General features: G+C 38.5%; 1 protein-coding gene across 8 annotated transcripts in view; it reads left to right on the top strand.

The window, feature by feature from the left end:
• The window catches only part of BABAM2 (BRISC and BRCA1 A complex member 2), a 440,694-nt gene that overhangs the window by 235,719 nt on the left and 189,797 nt on the right, over nucleotides 1-15,178 (top strand). For 6 of the 8 annotated variants that reach the window (XR_003005855.1, XM_024764436.1, XM_024764437.1 and 3 more), the window contains exon 8: nucleotides 10,937-10,972. The exons of the other annotated variants lie outside the window; for them this stretch is intronic. Coding sequence is in view for 5 of the 6 variants with exons in the window: in XM_024764436.1 (XP_024620204.1) it covers nucleotides 10,937-10,972 (36 nt within the window). In the remaining variant the exon portion in view is untranslated. The remainder of the gene's footprint in view (nucleotides 1-10,936; nucleotides 10,973-15,178) is intronic. 8 annotated transcript variants of the gene reach the window in all.

Genomic DNA, 15,178 nt, shown 5'->3' with positions numbered 1-15,178 from the left:
TTTATTTTTAAAGCTGTATCAACTGTCTCAAGAAATGAGACCCCAGATCTCTTGGGATGATTTTGTGTCAGGATTTGAGTAATAGAACATCATAGTAAACATGGTTTAATTTAGCCTTACTTATGTTTGCTTGAGTCACTGAGATAATCCTATAATAAATATTGTGCTCCTGGAGTGGGTTTTTTTTCTCTTTGATAAATATACCGTCCAGAGTATGCTAAGACAACCAGCTGTCAGGAGAGACGTGTATTTGGTTTTAGTGGAGTGAGCTATCTTAGTCTCTAGAGACTTGAGATGTTCATTTTACTAGTCCGGGAGCAGGGCCAGAAGGGTTCTTCGTGACTTAGAATGGAATTCTGAAGAGTAAGTTCAGCAAGTTTTCATTAGTGAGTTTGGCCTTTTGTCTTGCCTGTGCCTCCCAAAAGATCAAGAGCTCAGCCTGCACTTGGAAACATTATAAAAAAAAACCAGAATGGAATTTAGTTCAGGGAAAAAAAATCGATCAGTCCCCAAATACCATATTTTTGGAAACATTCTGGTGCAGAACTCCTGTCCCCCCAGCTGCCTAAGTTAGTGATAGATTAATGTTTTTATCTAGCTTTCTTTTTAGGCAGACAATAGACATTTAGAAAGAAGATGTATATAAGTCTGTGATGCCTTAAATCTCCCTGGTACATGTTTCTTAAACTTGTTGGACCTCTAAGCTCTGTCTTAGATTTATTTTGTGTCTTTGGGCAGTTCTGTGTCATGTTTCTTTCAAATGTTGTTCTCTCTACAGCATAATGATTAGCTTAAAGCTGTAAGATATAATGTGTCCTCATTTAAAAGCTGAGGCCTAGCACCTTTCTACTAAACATCTCAAGGATTTTGTGCAGAGCTTTTTTCTGTAATGAAGACGAGAACCTTATGATTTTCAATTTAACAGTACATCTCAACAGCGAAGCTCTGAGCACTGATCATTACATGCAGTCAGTGTTCATTTATATTTATTCACAAGTAGGAAAATATTCCTCAGTGAAAGGTCTGAGATAAAGAGTGGGTAGTTCATGAAAACATTAAGCTGTGTTATAGGCGGGAACGGAGAAATAAGAAAGCGGAAGAGAAAATAGTCTAGAATGTTCCAGAACTGATGGGAGGCACCAAATAGAAGAAGTACAAGGAATCTCAAACAGGCTAAATAAAAAGAAATTGACACCTAGATATATCATCTGAACAGCAAAGAGGAAAAGTATCTGAAATTGACACATTATGTGTAAAGGAATAGCAGATTGACACCAACCTCCTTGACAATCTTGGAGAGTCATGGACTTTACCCCAGAAAAATGTACAGACACAGGAAGTTCAAATAAAGTTCTGAAAGTAACACACCTGCCTCTGAAGCCAATTTATAAACTTCATTTAAGGATCCTTGTTGTAGATTTCATTTCTTCATTGTTAATTGCCTTCTATACTATCTCATGCTGAAACAATCATGGAAGCTTCAGATTTAATATCTAAAGTGCAAATTATCATCTAACATTGCCCATCTCCCCTTCCTCAAAATCTCCTCTTCTCCTGTGTTCTTATTTTCATTAATGACTTAACTGTCTTACTGAGCACAGCCATGAAACCTAGGCATCCTATTTTTGACCTTCCTCCTGCCATTGTTTCCTGTATCTAAACTGCCACTTGATGTTGCCTCGATGGTGTCTCTCACATTTATCTCCTCACCCTTCCCCCCAGCCCTGTTTCAAGCCTCTATGTTCCTAACTCTTTGCAGATTAATCTTTCAAAAGCAGAAATCCATCCATGTCACTGCCTTGCTTAAACACTCTTAGTATCTCTTTACTGAACAGGCGAGAAAACTGCCTGCTACATTGTCCATACTCCCAGCCCCTGTGTACCACATATCCCAGACACGTGAACCACAGGCGATGCAACCAGGGACAGGTACTTCTGGGGATTCTCCTTAATTTTTTTTATAAGTGTAGCTGGCCATGGCTCACGGGCCCATGTGGGATCTTCCCGGACCGGGGCACGAACCCGTGTCCCCTGCATTGGCAGGCGGACTCTCAACCACTGCGCCACCAGGGAAGCCCTGTTTAAAACTTTATATCCAACATTTTTAGATGTGTTGTAGCAAGAGGACTCTTTAGGTTATCTAGGTGGCCATATTGCCAAGATGTTCTTCTGCCTTGTGTCTTGATTGTTCTGGTTTCCACAGGGTCAACTATGATTGTAGATGTGCTCTGAATGGTATTCCACTGATATTCTGATGTGCAGCTGTTGAAACTTTTTCCTGTTTTTCTTTACTTCTTGTGTTTTTTAGTAAACCTCTATCCTTTCAGATAACTTAGCTGAGCCATTGTCATCTCTCCATCAGACTATTGAAATACTGTTCTAAGTGGTCTCCTGCACCCACTCCTTCCCCTTTTCCATCTAGTTGCCACGCTGCAGGCGGAGTGGACTTCCAAGAACAAGTCTGCTCTCATCATCCTCTTGCTTAAAAGCCAAGTTCATCCCCTTCCCTCATAAATGATCACTCATCAGCTTTATCCAACTTGTTGCTTATCCCCATATCTCCCAGGCATATGCCTTTTTTTTTTTAACTACCTACCTAATCTAGTATATCCTCAAGTTCTAGGATTTTTTTCTTCATACTGTCTTGAAGTCTGAACTCCTCCAAGTCTATTTCTTCCTATCTTGTTGTTTCAGTTAACTTCTTTTTTAATCTGTTTTGTCAATAACTGGGTGGAAGTAGAAACTAGTGTGTAAAAAATGAAATTATGAAAAAGATGGTCATCAGTGCTATGAGGCACTTATCCCCATTCCTTCCAAGTGTGAAGAACGATCTTTAATGTGGAAACCTTTTACATGAGGGTGGAAGGAAGGCTTGACTACAAGGAGTCAGCACAGGAGAATTTTTTAGGATGATGGACTTGTTCTGTATCATGATTGTGGTGGTGGATATACAAATCTATACATTTGTCAAAACTCACAGAACTGTACATCACAAAGACTGAATTTTACTGTGAGTAGAAAATAAACTAAAATAATATTTCACAGACCTATGCAGATTGAAGTAATACTTCTAGCATTTCATGTTAATAAGTGATGAATTAAATGCCTTTTAAATAAACTTATATTTTTTTAATCACAACAGGTTGTATATATATTTGAACAATGGATACATATATACACTTGTATATGCTGTATATTTGTGGATATATATGCATGTAGGTGTGTGTATACATATATGTATATACACATACATATTTTTATGTATGTGATATCTCGCTCTCATACACACACACACACACACACACACACACACACAGCATTTATTTGGTCCTCAGATGCTTGGTGTCCAATAAATTAGTAAACCTGTAAGTCTAAGGCCCTATAGTGTCATGAAGACAACAGATTGGGAACGTTCGCTATAAGGGGTATATAATGAATGACCATTTTTCTAAGAATTCTGTTGTTCTTGTTGATTGAGATTTGCTTCAGTAAGAGCACATTTTAACTGCTTTCTTGCTCTCAGAATAGCTGACATATCATTATGTTAGGAAGCACCTTTTAACCTTATTATTTTGGCTCACAGTGGAATGACTGATTCATGAAGACCCTGCCACTTGCACTCCTCTCTGCCCAACACAAACATCTAGGTTTCTTAGTTTAGCTCACGGTGGGGACAGAGGTACTCCAGGAGCAAGGATCCAGGGTACTGAGCCCTGACACTTGGGAGCTTTCCTCTTGTGTTTAGGCCTTGACCTCCATGAAGCTCGTGTGGTTCATAGCACTTCTGTCCCAGTGCATCTAGCTCTCAGACGTTCCACTGGTTCTCATGTTTCTCAATATGTTTCTATCTCCATGATCTGTGAATTGGTCTATTACATTAATATATCTTTTACTTAGTTTACAGAGCAGAGTGTGGGTGTCGATAGGGGGATAAGTCAGTTGGGTTTTAAAAATAAAGTCATTCTATCTCGTCTTCTCCCTGAAAATATGTATGGTTTGTTATATCCACAACATGATTTCAAAGGGTAATTATTTAGTACCAAAAAGTAATGGCATGGTTCTTGATTACAAGTGTTTGGCATGAGTAGGTAATGACTAAGGTTCTTAGTGTATAAAATTTATATATAAAGTGGCACCCCTTATACTGTTGTTGGAAGAAAGGTCTAACACCATGTTTCAGATTTTACTTCGTGACATTTTTTTAAAGAGCATGTGATTTGATCCTGGTATGTCTGATTTTGAATCTCATAATACAGAGCTAAGAATTTTATTGGATTTTTTCTGGACTTATTAAAATTCAGACATGCTGTCTTTCACTAGCAGCACTAATAACTTTAATGAATGGAGAAGCCTTTAGTTTTAAACAAAACAAATGATGAGTTAACATAATATCGTAAATAGGACCGTAACAGGGAATGGACATCTTCTCTGTGAACATTATCCTTTATAGAGGGCTTCAACAAAATAGAGCTCATTCTTTTTTTTTTTTAACAGTTTTATTGGCGTATAATTGCTTTACAGTGGTGAGTTACTTTCTGCTTTATAACAAAGTGAATCAGCTATACATATATCCCCATATCTCCTCCCTCTTGCGTCTCCCTCCCACCCTCCCTATCCCACCCCTCTAGGTGGTCACAAAGCACCGAGCTGATCTCCCTATGCTATGTGGCTGCTTCCCACTAGCTATCTGTTTTACATTGGGTAGTGTATATACGTCCATGCCACTCTCTCACTTTGTCCCAGCTTACCCTTCCCCCGCCCTGTGTCCTCAAGTCCATTTGCTACTTCTGTGCTTTTATTCCTGTCCTGCCCCTAGGTTCTTCAGAACCATTTTTTTTCTTTTTTCTTGTTTTTAGATTCCATATATATGTGTTAGCATACAGTATTTGTTCTTCTCTTTCTGACTTACTTCAATCTGTAGGACAGACTGTAAGTCCATCCACCTCACTACAAATAACTCAATTTCGTTTCTTTTTATGGCTGAGTAATATTCCATTGTATATATGTGCCACATCTTCTTTATCCATTCATCTGTGGATGGACACTTAGGTTGCTTCCATGTCCTGGCTATTGTAAATAGTGCTGCAATAAACATTGTGGTACATGACTCTTTTTGAATTATGGTTTTCTCAGGGTATATGCCCAGTAGTGGAATTGCTGGGTCATATGGTAGTTCTATTTTTAGTTTTTTAAGGAAACTCCATACTGTTCTCCATAGTGGCTGTGTCAATTTACATTCCCAACAACAGTGCAAGAGGGTTCCCTTTTCTCCACACCCTCTCCAGCATTTATTGTTTGTAGATTTTTTGATGATGGCCATTCTGACCGTGTGAGGTGATACCTCATTGTAGTTTTGATTTGCATTTCTCTAATGATTAATGATGTTGAGGCATCCTTTCTTGTGTTTGTTGGCAATCTGTATATCTTCTTTGGAGAAATGTCTATTTGGGCCTTCTGCCCATTTTTGGACTGGGTTGTTTGTTTTCTTGATATTGAGCTACTTGTATATTTTGGAGATTAATCCTTTGTCAGTTGCTTCATTTGCAAATATTTTCTCCCATTCTGTGGGTTGTCTTTTCGTCTTGTTTATGGCTTCTTTTGCTGTGCAAGAGCTTTTAAGTTTCATTAGGTCCCATATGTTTATTTTTGTTTTTATTTACATTTCTCTAGAAGGTGGGTCAAAAAGGTTCGTGCTGTGATTTATGTCATGGAGTGTTCTGTCTGTGTTTTCCTCTAAGAGTTTTATAGTGTCTGGCCTTACATTTAGGTCTTTAATGCACTTTGAGTTTATTTTTGTGTATGGTGTTAGGGAGTGTTCTAATTTCATTCTTTTACATGTAGCTGTCCATTTTTCCCAGCACCGCTTATTGAAGAGGGTGTCTTTTCCCCATTGTATATTTTTGCCTCCTTTATCAAAGATAAGGTGACCATATGTGTGAGGGTTTATCTCTGGGCTTTCTATCTTGTTCCACTGATCTATATTTCTGTTTTTGTGCCAGTACCATACTGTCTTGATTACTGTAGCTTTGTAGTACTGTCTGAAGTCCAGGAGCCTGATTCCTCCAGCTCCATTTCTCTTTCTCAAGATTGCTTTGGCTTCGAGGTCTTTTGTGTTTCCATACAAATCGTGCAAGTTTTTGTTCTAGTTCTCTGAAAAATGCCATTGGTAGTTTGATAGGGATTGCATTGAATCTGTAGATTGCTTTGGGTAGTATAGTCATTTTCACAATGTTGATTCTTCCAATCCAAGAATGTGCTATATCTCTCCATCTGTTGGTATCATGTGTCATTTCTTTCATCAGTGTCTTATAGTTTTCTGCATACAAGTTTTTTGTCTCCTTAGGTAGGTTTATTCCTAGGCATTGTATTCTTTTTGTTGCAGTGGTAAATGGGAGTGTTTCCTTAATTTCTCTTTCAGATTTTTCATCATTAGTATATAGGAATGCAAGAGATTTCTGTGCATTAATTATGTATCCTGCTACTTTATCAAATGCATTGATTAGCTCTAATAGTTTTCTGGTAGCATCTTTAGGATTCTGTATGTATAGTATCATGTCATCTGCAAAAAGTGACAGTTTTCCTTCTTCTTTTCCGATTTAGATTCCTTTTATTTCTTTTTCTTCTCTGATTGCTGTGGCTAAAACTTCCAAAACTATGTTGAATAATAGTGGTGAGAGTGGGCAACCTTGTCTTGTTCCTGATCTTAGTGGAAATGATTTCAGTTTTTCACCATTGAGAATGACATTGGCTGTGGGTTTGTCATATATGGCCTTTATTATGTTGAGGTAAGTTCCCTCTTTGCCTACTTTCAGGAGGGTTTTTATCATAAATGGGTGTTGAATTTTGTCAAAAGCTTTTTCTGCATCTGTTGAGGTGATCATATGGTTTTTCTCCTTCAATATGTTAATATGGTGTGTCACATTGATTGAGTTGCATATATTGAAGAATTCTTGCATTCCTGGGATAAATCCAACTTGATCATGGTGTATGAGCCTTTTAATATTTTGTTGGATTCTGTTTGCTAGTATTTTGTTGAGGATTTTTGCATCTATGTTCATCAGTGATATTGGCCTGTAGTTTTCTTTCTTTGTGACATCTTGGTCTGGTTTTGGTATCAGGGTGATGGTGGCCCTGTCAAAGGAGTTTGGGAGTGTTTCTCCCTCTGCTGTGTTTTGGAAGAGTTTGTGAAGGATAGGTGTTAGCTCTTCTCTAAATGTTTGATAAAATTCACCTGTGCAGCCATGTGGTCCTGGGCTTTTGTTTGTTGGAAGATTTTTAATCACAGTTTCAATTTCACTGCTTCTGATTGGCCTGTTTATGTTTCCTATTTCTTCCTGGTTCAGTCTCAGAAGATTGTGCTTTTCTAAGAATTTGTCCATTTCTTTCAGGTTGTCCATTTTATTGGCATATAGTTGCTTGTAGTAATCTCTCATGATCCTTTGTATTTCTGCAGTGTCAGTTGTTACTTCTCCTTTTTCAGTTCTAATTCTATTGATTTGAGTCTTCTCCCTTTTTTTCTTGATGAGTCTGGCTACTGGTTTATCAATTTTGTTTATCTTCTCAAAGAACCAGCTTTTAGTTTTATTGATCTTTGCTATCGTTTCCTTCATTTCCTTTTCATTTATTTCTGATCTGATCTTTATGATTTCTTTCCTTCTGCTAACTTTGGGGTTTTTTTGTTCTTCTTTCTCTAATTGCTTTAGGTGTAAACTTAGGATGTTTATTTGAGATGTTTGTTGTTTCTTGAGGTAGGATTGTATTGCTATACACTTCCCTCTTAGAACTGCTTTTGCTGCATCCCATAGGTTTTGGGTCATCGTGTTTTCATTGTCATTTCTTTCTTGGTATTTTTTGATTTCCTCTTTGATTTCTTCAGTGATCTCTTGGTTATTTAATAGTGTATTGTTTAGTCTCCATGTGTTTGTATTTTTTACAGTTTTTTTCCTGTAATTGATATCTAGTCTCATAGCGTTTTGTTTGGAATAGATACTTGATATGATTTCAATTTTCTTAAATTTACCAAGGCTTGATTTGTGATCCAAGATATGATCTATCCTGGAGAATGATCCATGAGCCCTTGACAAGAAAGTGTTATCTGCTGTTTGTGGATGGAATGTCCCATAAATATCAGTTAAGTCCATCTTGTTTAATGTGTCATTTAAAGCTTGTGTTTCCTTATTTATTTTCATTTTGGATGATCTGTCCATTGGTGAAAGTAGGGTGTTAAAATTCCCTACTATTATTGTGTTACTGTCGATTTCCCCTTTTATGGCTGTTAGCATTTGCCTTATGTATTGAGGTGCCCTATGTTGGGTGCATAAATATTTACTATTTTTATATCTTCTTCTTGGATTGATCCCTTGATCATTATGTAGTGTCCTTCTTTGTCTCTTGTAATAGTCTTTATTTTAAAGTCTATTTTTTCTGATATGAGAATTGCTACCCCGGCTTTCTTTTGATATCCATTTACATGGAGTGTCTTTTTCCATCCCCTCACTTTCATTCTGTATGTGTCCCTAGGTGTGAAGTGGGTCCCTTGTAGACAGCATATGTACGGGTCTTGTTTTTGTATCCATTCAGCCAGTCTGTGTCTTTTGGTTGGAGCATTTAATCTATTTACATTTAAGGTAATTATCGATATGTATGTTCCTATTACCATTTTCTTAATTGTATTGTAAGTCTGTTCTTTTTCTTGTGTTTTCTGCCTTCAGTAGTTCCTTTAGCATTTGTTGTAAAGCTCGTTTGGTGGTGCTGAATTCTCTTCACTTTTGCTTGTCTGTAAAGGTTTTAATTTCTCTGTCAACTCTGGATGAGATCCTTGCTGGGTAGAATCATCTTGGTTGTAAGTTTTTCCCTTTCATCACTTTCAGTATGTCCTGCCACTCCCTTCTGGCTTGCAGAGTTTCTGCTGAAAGATCAGCTGTTAACCTTATGGGGATTCCCTTGTGTGTTAATTGTTGCTTTTCCCTTGCTGCTTTTAATATTTTTTCTTTGCATTTAATTTTTGATAGTTTGATTAGTATGTGTCTTGGCATGTTTCTCCTTGGATTTATCCTGTATGGGACTCTCTGTGTTTCCATACTTGATTGACTATTTCCTTTCACATATTAGGGCAGTTTTCAACGATAATCTGTTCAAATATTTTCTCAGTTCCTTTTTTGTTCTCTTCTTCTTCTGGGACCCCTATAATTCGGATGTTGGTGCATTTAATGGTGTCCCAGAGGTCTCTTAGATTGTCCTCAATTCTTTTCATTGATTTTTCTTTATTCTGCTCTGCGGTAGTTATTTCCACTATTTTATCTTCCAGGTCACTTAACCATTCTTCTGCCTCAGTTATTCTGCTATTGATTCCTTCTAGAGAATTTTAATTTGATTTGTTGTGTTGTTCATTATTGTTTGCTCTTTAGTTCTTCTTGGTCCTTGTTAAACGTTTCTTATACTTTCTCCATTCTATTTCCAAGATTTTGGATCATCTTTTTTTTTTTTAACATCTTTATTGGAGTATAATTGCTTTACAATGGTGTGTTATTTTCTGCTTTATAACAAAGTGAATCAGTTATACATATACATATGTCCCCATATCTCTTCCCTCTTGCATCTCCCTCTCTCCCATCCTCCCTATCCCACCCCTCTTGGTGGTCACATAGCACCGAGCTGATCTCCCTGTGCTATGTGGCTGCTTCCCACTCACTAGCTATCTATTTTACATTTGGTAGTATATATAAGTCCATGCCACTCTCTCACTTTGTCCCAGTTTACCCTTCCCCCTCCCCATATCCTCAAGTCCTGTGTCTAGTAGGTCTGCATCTTTATTACCGTCCTGCCCCTAGGTTCTTCTGATCATTTTTTTTCTAGATTCTATATATATATGTGTGTTAGCATATGGTGTTTGTTTTTCTCTTTCTGACTTACCTCACTCTGTATGACAGTCTCTAGGTCCATCCACCTCACTACAAATAACTCAGTTTCATTCCGTTTTATGGCTGAGTAATATTCCATTGTATATATGCGCCACATCTCCTTTATCCATTCATCTGTGGACGGACACTTAGGCTGATTCCATGTCCTGGCATTGTAAATAGAGCTGCAATGAACATTGTGGTACATGACTTTTTGAATAATGGTTTTCTCAGGGTATATGCCCAGTAGTGGAATTGCTGGGTCGTAATGGTAGTTCTATTTTTAGTTTTTTAAGGAAACTCCATACTGTTCTCCATAGTGGCTGCACCAATTTACATTCCTACCAACAGTGCAAGAGGGTTCCCTTTTCTTCACACGCTCTCCAGCATTTATTGTTTGTAGATTTTTTGATGATGGCCATTCTGACGGGTGTGAGATGATATCTCATTGTAGTTTTGATTTGCATTTCTATAATGATTAACGATGTTGAGCATTCTTTCATGTGTTTGTTGGCAATCTGAATATCTTCTTTGGAGAAATGTCTATGTAGGTCTTCTGTCCATTTTTCGATTGGGTTGTTTGTTTTCTTGATATTGAGCTACTTGTATATTTTGGAGATTAATCCTTTGTCAGTTGCTTCATTTGCAAATATTTTCTCCCATTCTGTGGGTTGTCTTTTCGTCTTATTTATGGCTTCTTTTGCTGTGCAAAAGCTTTTAAGTTTCATTAGGTCCCATATGTTTATTTTTGTTTTTATTTACATTTCTCTAGAAGGTGGGTCAAAAAGGTTCGTGCTGTGATTTATGTCATGGAGTGTTCTGTCTGTGTTTTCCTCTAAGAGTTTTATAGTGTCTGGCCTTACATTTAGGTCTTTAATGCACTTTGAGTTTATTTTTGTGTATGGTGTTAGGGAGTGTTCTAATTTCATTCTTTTACATGTAGCTGTCCATTTTTCCCAGCACCACTTATTGAAGAGGCTGTCTTTTCTCCACTTTTTGGATCATCTTTACTATCATTAGTCTGATTTCTTTTTCAGGTTGAATGCCTATTTCATCTTCCTTTTTTTGGTCTGGTGAGTTTTTACCTTGCTCCTTCATCTGCTGTGTATCTTTCTTTCTTCTCATTTTGCTTAAGTTACTGTGTTTGGGGTCTCTTTTTCACAGGCTGTAGGTTCATAGTTCCCATTGTTTTTGGTGTCTGCTCCCAGTGGGTAAGGTTGGTTCAGTGGGTTGTGTAGGCTTCCTGGTGGAGGGGACTGGTGCCTGTGTTCTGGTTGAAGAAGCTGGATCTTGTCTTTCTGGTGGGCAGGAACACGTCCGGTGGTATGTTTTGGGGTGTCTGTGAACTTATTATGATTTTAAGCAGACTCTCTGCTAATCGGTGGGATTGTGTTCCTGTCTTGCTAGTTGTTTGGCATAGGGTGTCCAGCACTGTAGCTGCTGGTCGTTGAGTGGAGCTGGGTCTTAGCTTTGAGATTGAGATCTGTGGGAGAGCTTTCCCCATTTGATATTACTTGGGGCTGGGAGGTCTCTGGTGGACCAATATCCTGAACTCGGCTCTCCCACCTCAGAGGCTCAAGCCTGACACCTGGCCAGAGCACCAAGACCCTGTCAGCCACACGGCTTTTGGGAAGTCTGAGGTCTTCTGCCAGCGTTCAGTAGGTGTTCTGTAGGAGTTGTTCCACATGTAGATGTAGTTTTGATGTATTTGTGGGGAAGAAGGTGATCTCCATGTCTTTTTCCTCCACCATCTTGAAGGCGCCTCCCCATTCCTGAAAAAGACTAAAATCTGTTACCTTGCTAAATTTCAGCTAAACCAAACCATTCATTTAAAGAAGTTGTACATCAGTGGAAAGTTTATTTTACCGACAACGCTTTTCTTTCCTACATGCAAAGAGCTTTCCCCTCCCACTTTTTAATCCTTCCTTTCTCTACTTCACCCCAATCTTTAAAAAGGATGATGTAAGATTGGGTTGTTTTGTGCCAAGTTTTCATCCTGGAACACATTTTTATAGCCGTGTTTCTCTGAGAAAAGTTTATGACAAAACGCTGATAATACTTCCACGTTTCCATTTCCTCCTCTCACCTAGTGCTTTTTTCTTAACTTCGATTTTTTTCAGAGTTTGACGTGACCAATATAATATGTGTGCTAAAGCCAAAGAAAATTATTTTGAAAGCTTTTGAGGATTTATTAATTATACTGTCATCTAGGATTCCCTGGGAAAAAACAAATTGTAGAGTATATTATTATTTTTTAATCTCAGATTTTTCTGTTCATACAATAAGGAAACCCTTCAAAATATTTGTTGGTAGGTATCATTTGTTATGGTGAATGGCTTTTATTATTTCTACTCTGTTAGTGACTGGTCATTTGCTTTTTGCACACTCTTTCTTAAGGGTGCAGATAAACTTGGCCCTCTTTGTTCTCGCTCAGTGGAGAATTTAACATTAAGGGTCCAAACGATAGAAACAGCTGAAATGGTCAACAGTAGGGAAGTGACTTAAAATACTTTGGCATAGAATGAAGCAGTAAAGAACTAGGTAGATTTCTATTTGCTCACGTGGAAAGTTTTCTGAGTTGAAAAAAAAGAGCAAATATCAGAAAGATGAGCAGAATCGTACACTTTTATGTTAAAAAAAAACCTAAACATGAAAATCATAGTGTATGTTCTCTACAAGTGAGTGTGTGTGTATATGGGTGTATGTGTGTCCTGGATACTAATGATAGCTGATGCTTAATGAGTACTTATGTCACAAGTTTTTAGTATGCTATACCCATTAACTCATTCGGTCCTTACAACATCCCTATAAAGTTGGCTACTACTGTTGTCCCCATCTTCTAGATGATGAAACTGGAATTCAGAGAGGGTCAGAACCTTGCTGAGTCACCTGCCTAGCAAGTGGTGGGACTGTGGTTTGAGACTAGGCAGTTTGACTCTAACAGGACTGAGGGTACAGATCAAAGGGAACTTTAGACTGTTGGTAATGCTTTAATTTTCTTCAGGGTGAATCTAAGCATTTCAATTATGAAATTAAAATTAATTTTTAAAAAAGTGGAAAAGAATCATATTGGAAGAAATCTACCATATATTTGATGATTTATGTACTTTTTGGTGGAGCCTGTGTTCTGCATATAATAAGTGCTACTTTCGCTGGGCTCTGAACATTTGGTAATTGTCTGAAGTACTTTGCTTAATCTCTCTCATCTTCTAGAGTTTCCCAACCTTAGCACTGTTGACATTTGGAGCTGGATAATTCTTTTCTGTGAGGGGCTTTCCTGTTCAATGACAGATGTTTAGCAGCATCCCTGACCTCTACACAGTCGATGTCAGTAGCTCCCACCAATCCCCCAGTCATGACATCAATAATGTCTAGTGTCCCCTGGGTAAGGGACGGCAGGAGATGCAAAATCACTCCCAGTTGAGAACCACCAGTCTACTATTATCATCCTTCAGGAACCTTCAAGAGTCTATCTGTACCTGTGCTTCGCCTTAGAAATATCTTTTATTCACAGTATTGAACTGTTTTCCTTTATTATATATTGATATGAAGGTTGTGACGCCTAGGTCATGCACAGCGGGTAGAAACTGAAATAAACTCTTGGACCCTATAGTACTCTGCAGTTATTACCCTTTTTACAACCTCTAGTATTTACATGCCATGGGTGCTGTATAGCCAGTTCGCTTTTAGAGTCTCTCCAGTTCACCGTCTGTCTACTTCCTATCCTCCTGTACTCTCAGGAAGAAAGACCACGGTCTCCACTTGATACCATATTTAAATTGTGTTTCTCCATTTGTAGCTTTTTCCTACTTTCCATTCCACAGACGCATATTTCCTAGTCAGTCTCCAGTCTCCTCACAGACTTTGTTGAGCAGAGCAGTTTTGCATGTTTACATTTCTGGGCTGATTTTTGTAGCTTTTTTTGGAAGGGTCCCCCAACAGTTTAGTTCCAAGGACTAACATAGCTCGAAGACCAACAGGGCCCAAGGTCTGATTCTGCCTTTTGCCCCACTTCTCAATTCTTGGGAGATAAATGTAGTTGAGTCAAAAACAGAATCTTCCCCTCTGCTCTCCATAGCTACTTTACCTCTCTTCTGGCCCACCTGCCTCTCCCATCGGGATTAAGTCTCTAGTGAAATATAAAGGCAGGCACTGGTTAAGAGCACTGCTTCACAATAAGACAGATTTGGGTTTGCTGCCTGACTGCGACTCTCTGGTGACGTGAACTAGTGTAAATTATTTCTCTGTAACTCGGTTTCTTCATCTGTAATCCTCATAGAATTTTTGTCAGGATTGAACGAGAGACTGTATATAAAGGGTTTGTTTAGCATAGCGCACACTAGATACGTGGTAAATTCCTGTTTTATTATTACTGTCCTCCCAGTCAGCATCAACATGTGCCTCCTCCTCTTGAAATGTTTGGAGACCCCAGTGTTTGAAAATTCCACTCCAGATACTATCCACCAGAACCACAGGTAATGTCAGTCTCCTGAATTCACGTAGGGTAAGCTAGTGGGGGAAACGTAAGAATAGACATGAGAATGTCATGATGACTATGACAGCCATTACCGTCAGTGGACCACCTTAGACTCCTGACGGGCTAGAACAATCGAGTGACTCTGAATGCTGCTCAGCCTGTGAGATCTTAAGGCTGAACTGGGCTTTTGATTGGAACTAGGCTGGGAAGTCTTCAGCCCTCTAGTGAATTCATTCTGACCCTAGCTTGGGTCTTAATCTTAAGAACTCTTATATGGATCAGATTCCCAGAACTTCTAGGAATTTTAAGAAAAGCCAATACGGGCTTTTCAGTTCAGTCCGGACTTAAAGGTGTCCAGGATTCCCAAAGGGAGTCCTGGAACTAAGGGAGTCTTCTGATTTCAGCAGATTGTCTTGGGCCTGAAATTGGACTAGTTGCAGAATGAAGTAGGATCTGCCCATCGTTTGAAGCCTCTCTGGAGATCTGAAAGGAGGATTTTGCCCTTAGCCACTGTTCTTCTACATAATCACTATTGCTTGCATACCAGACAACTAGAGATTTTTCAGTTAGTTGCAGAGTGAAGAGAAGGCCTATATAGACCCTGACCTTGGGCTGAAGGGTTCTGAACTCAAAGATTACAATAGGCCCCAGGGCAGCTTTACCCTACCAAGCCTGGCATGGAGCCTCTATTCCCACCAGCTTTTTGGAGCCCTGTCCTTTCTTAGAAATTAAAAATTAAAGTTGCTTACTTCTTCATTTTAACGAGTCATTTTTACCTTTCTTTTACATCATTTGCTTAAGT

The sequence above is a fragment of the Neophocaena asiaeorientalis genome, unplaced genomic scaffold, assembly GCF_003031525.2.
Source record: "Neophocaena asiaeorientalis asiaeorientalis breed wild unplaced genomic scaffold, Neophocaena_asiaeorientalis_V1.1 scaffold345, whole genome shotgun sequence".
Lineage (NCBI taxonomy): Eukaryota > Metazoa > Chordata > Mammalia > Artiodactyla > Phocoenidae > Neophocaena > Neophocaena asiaeorientalis.
Note: the sequence above shows the minus strand (reverse complement) of the source record. Positions and strands in the feature narration are given on the sequence as shown.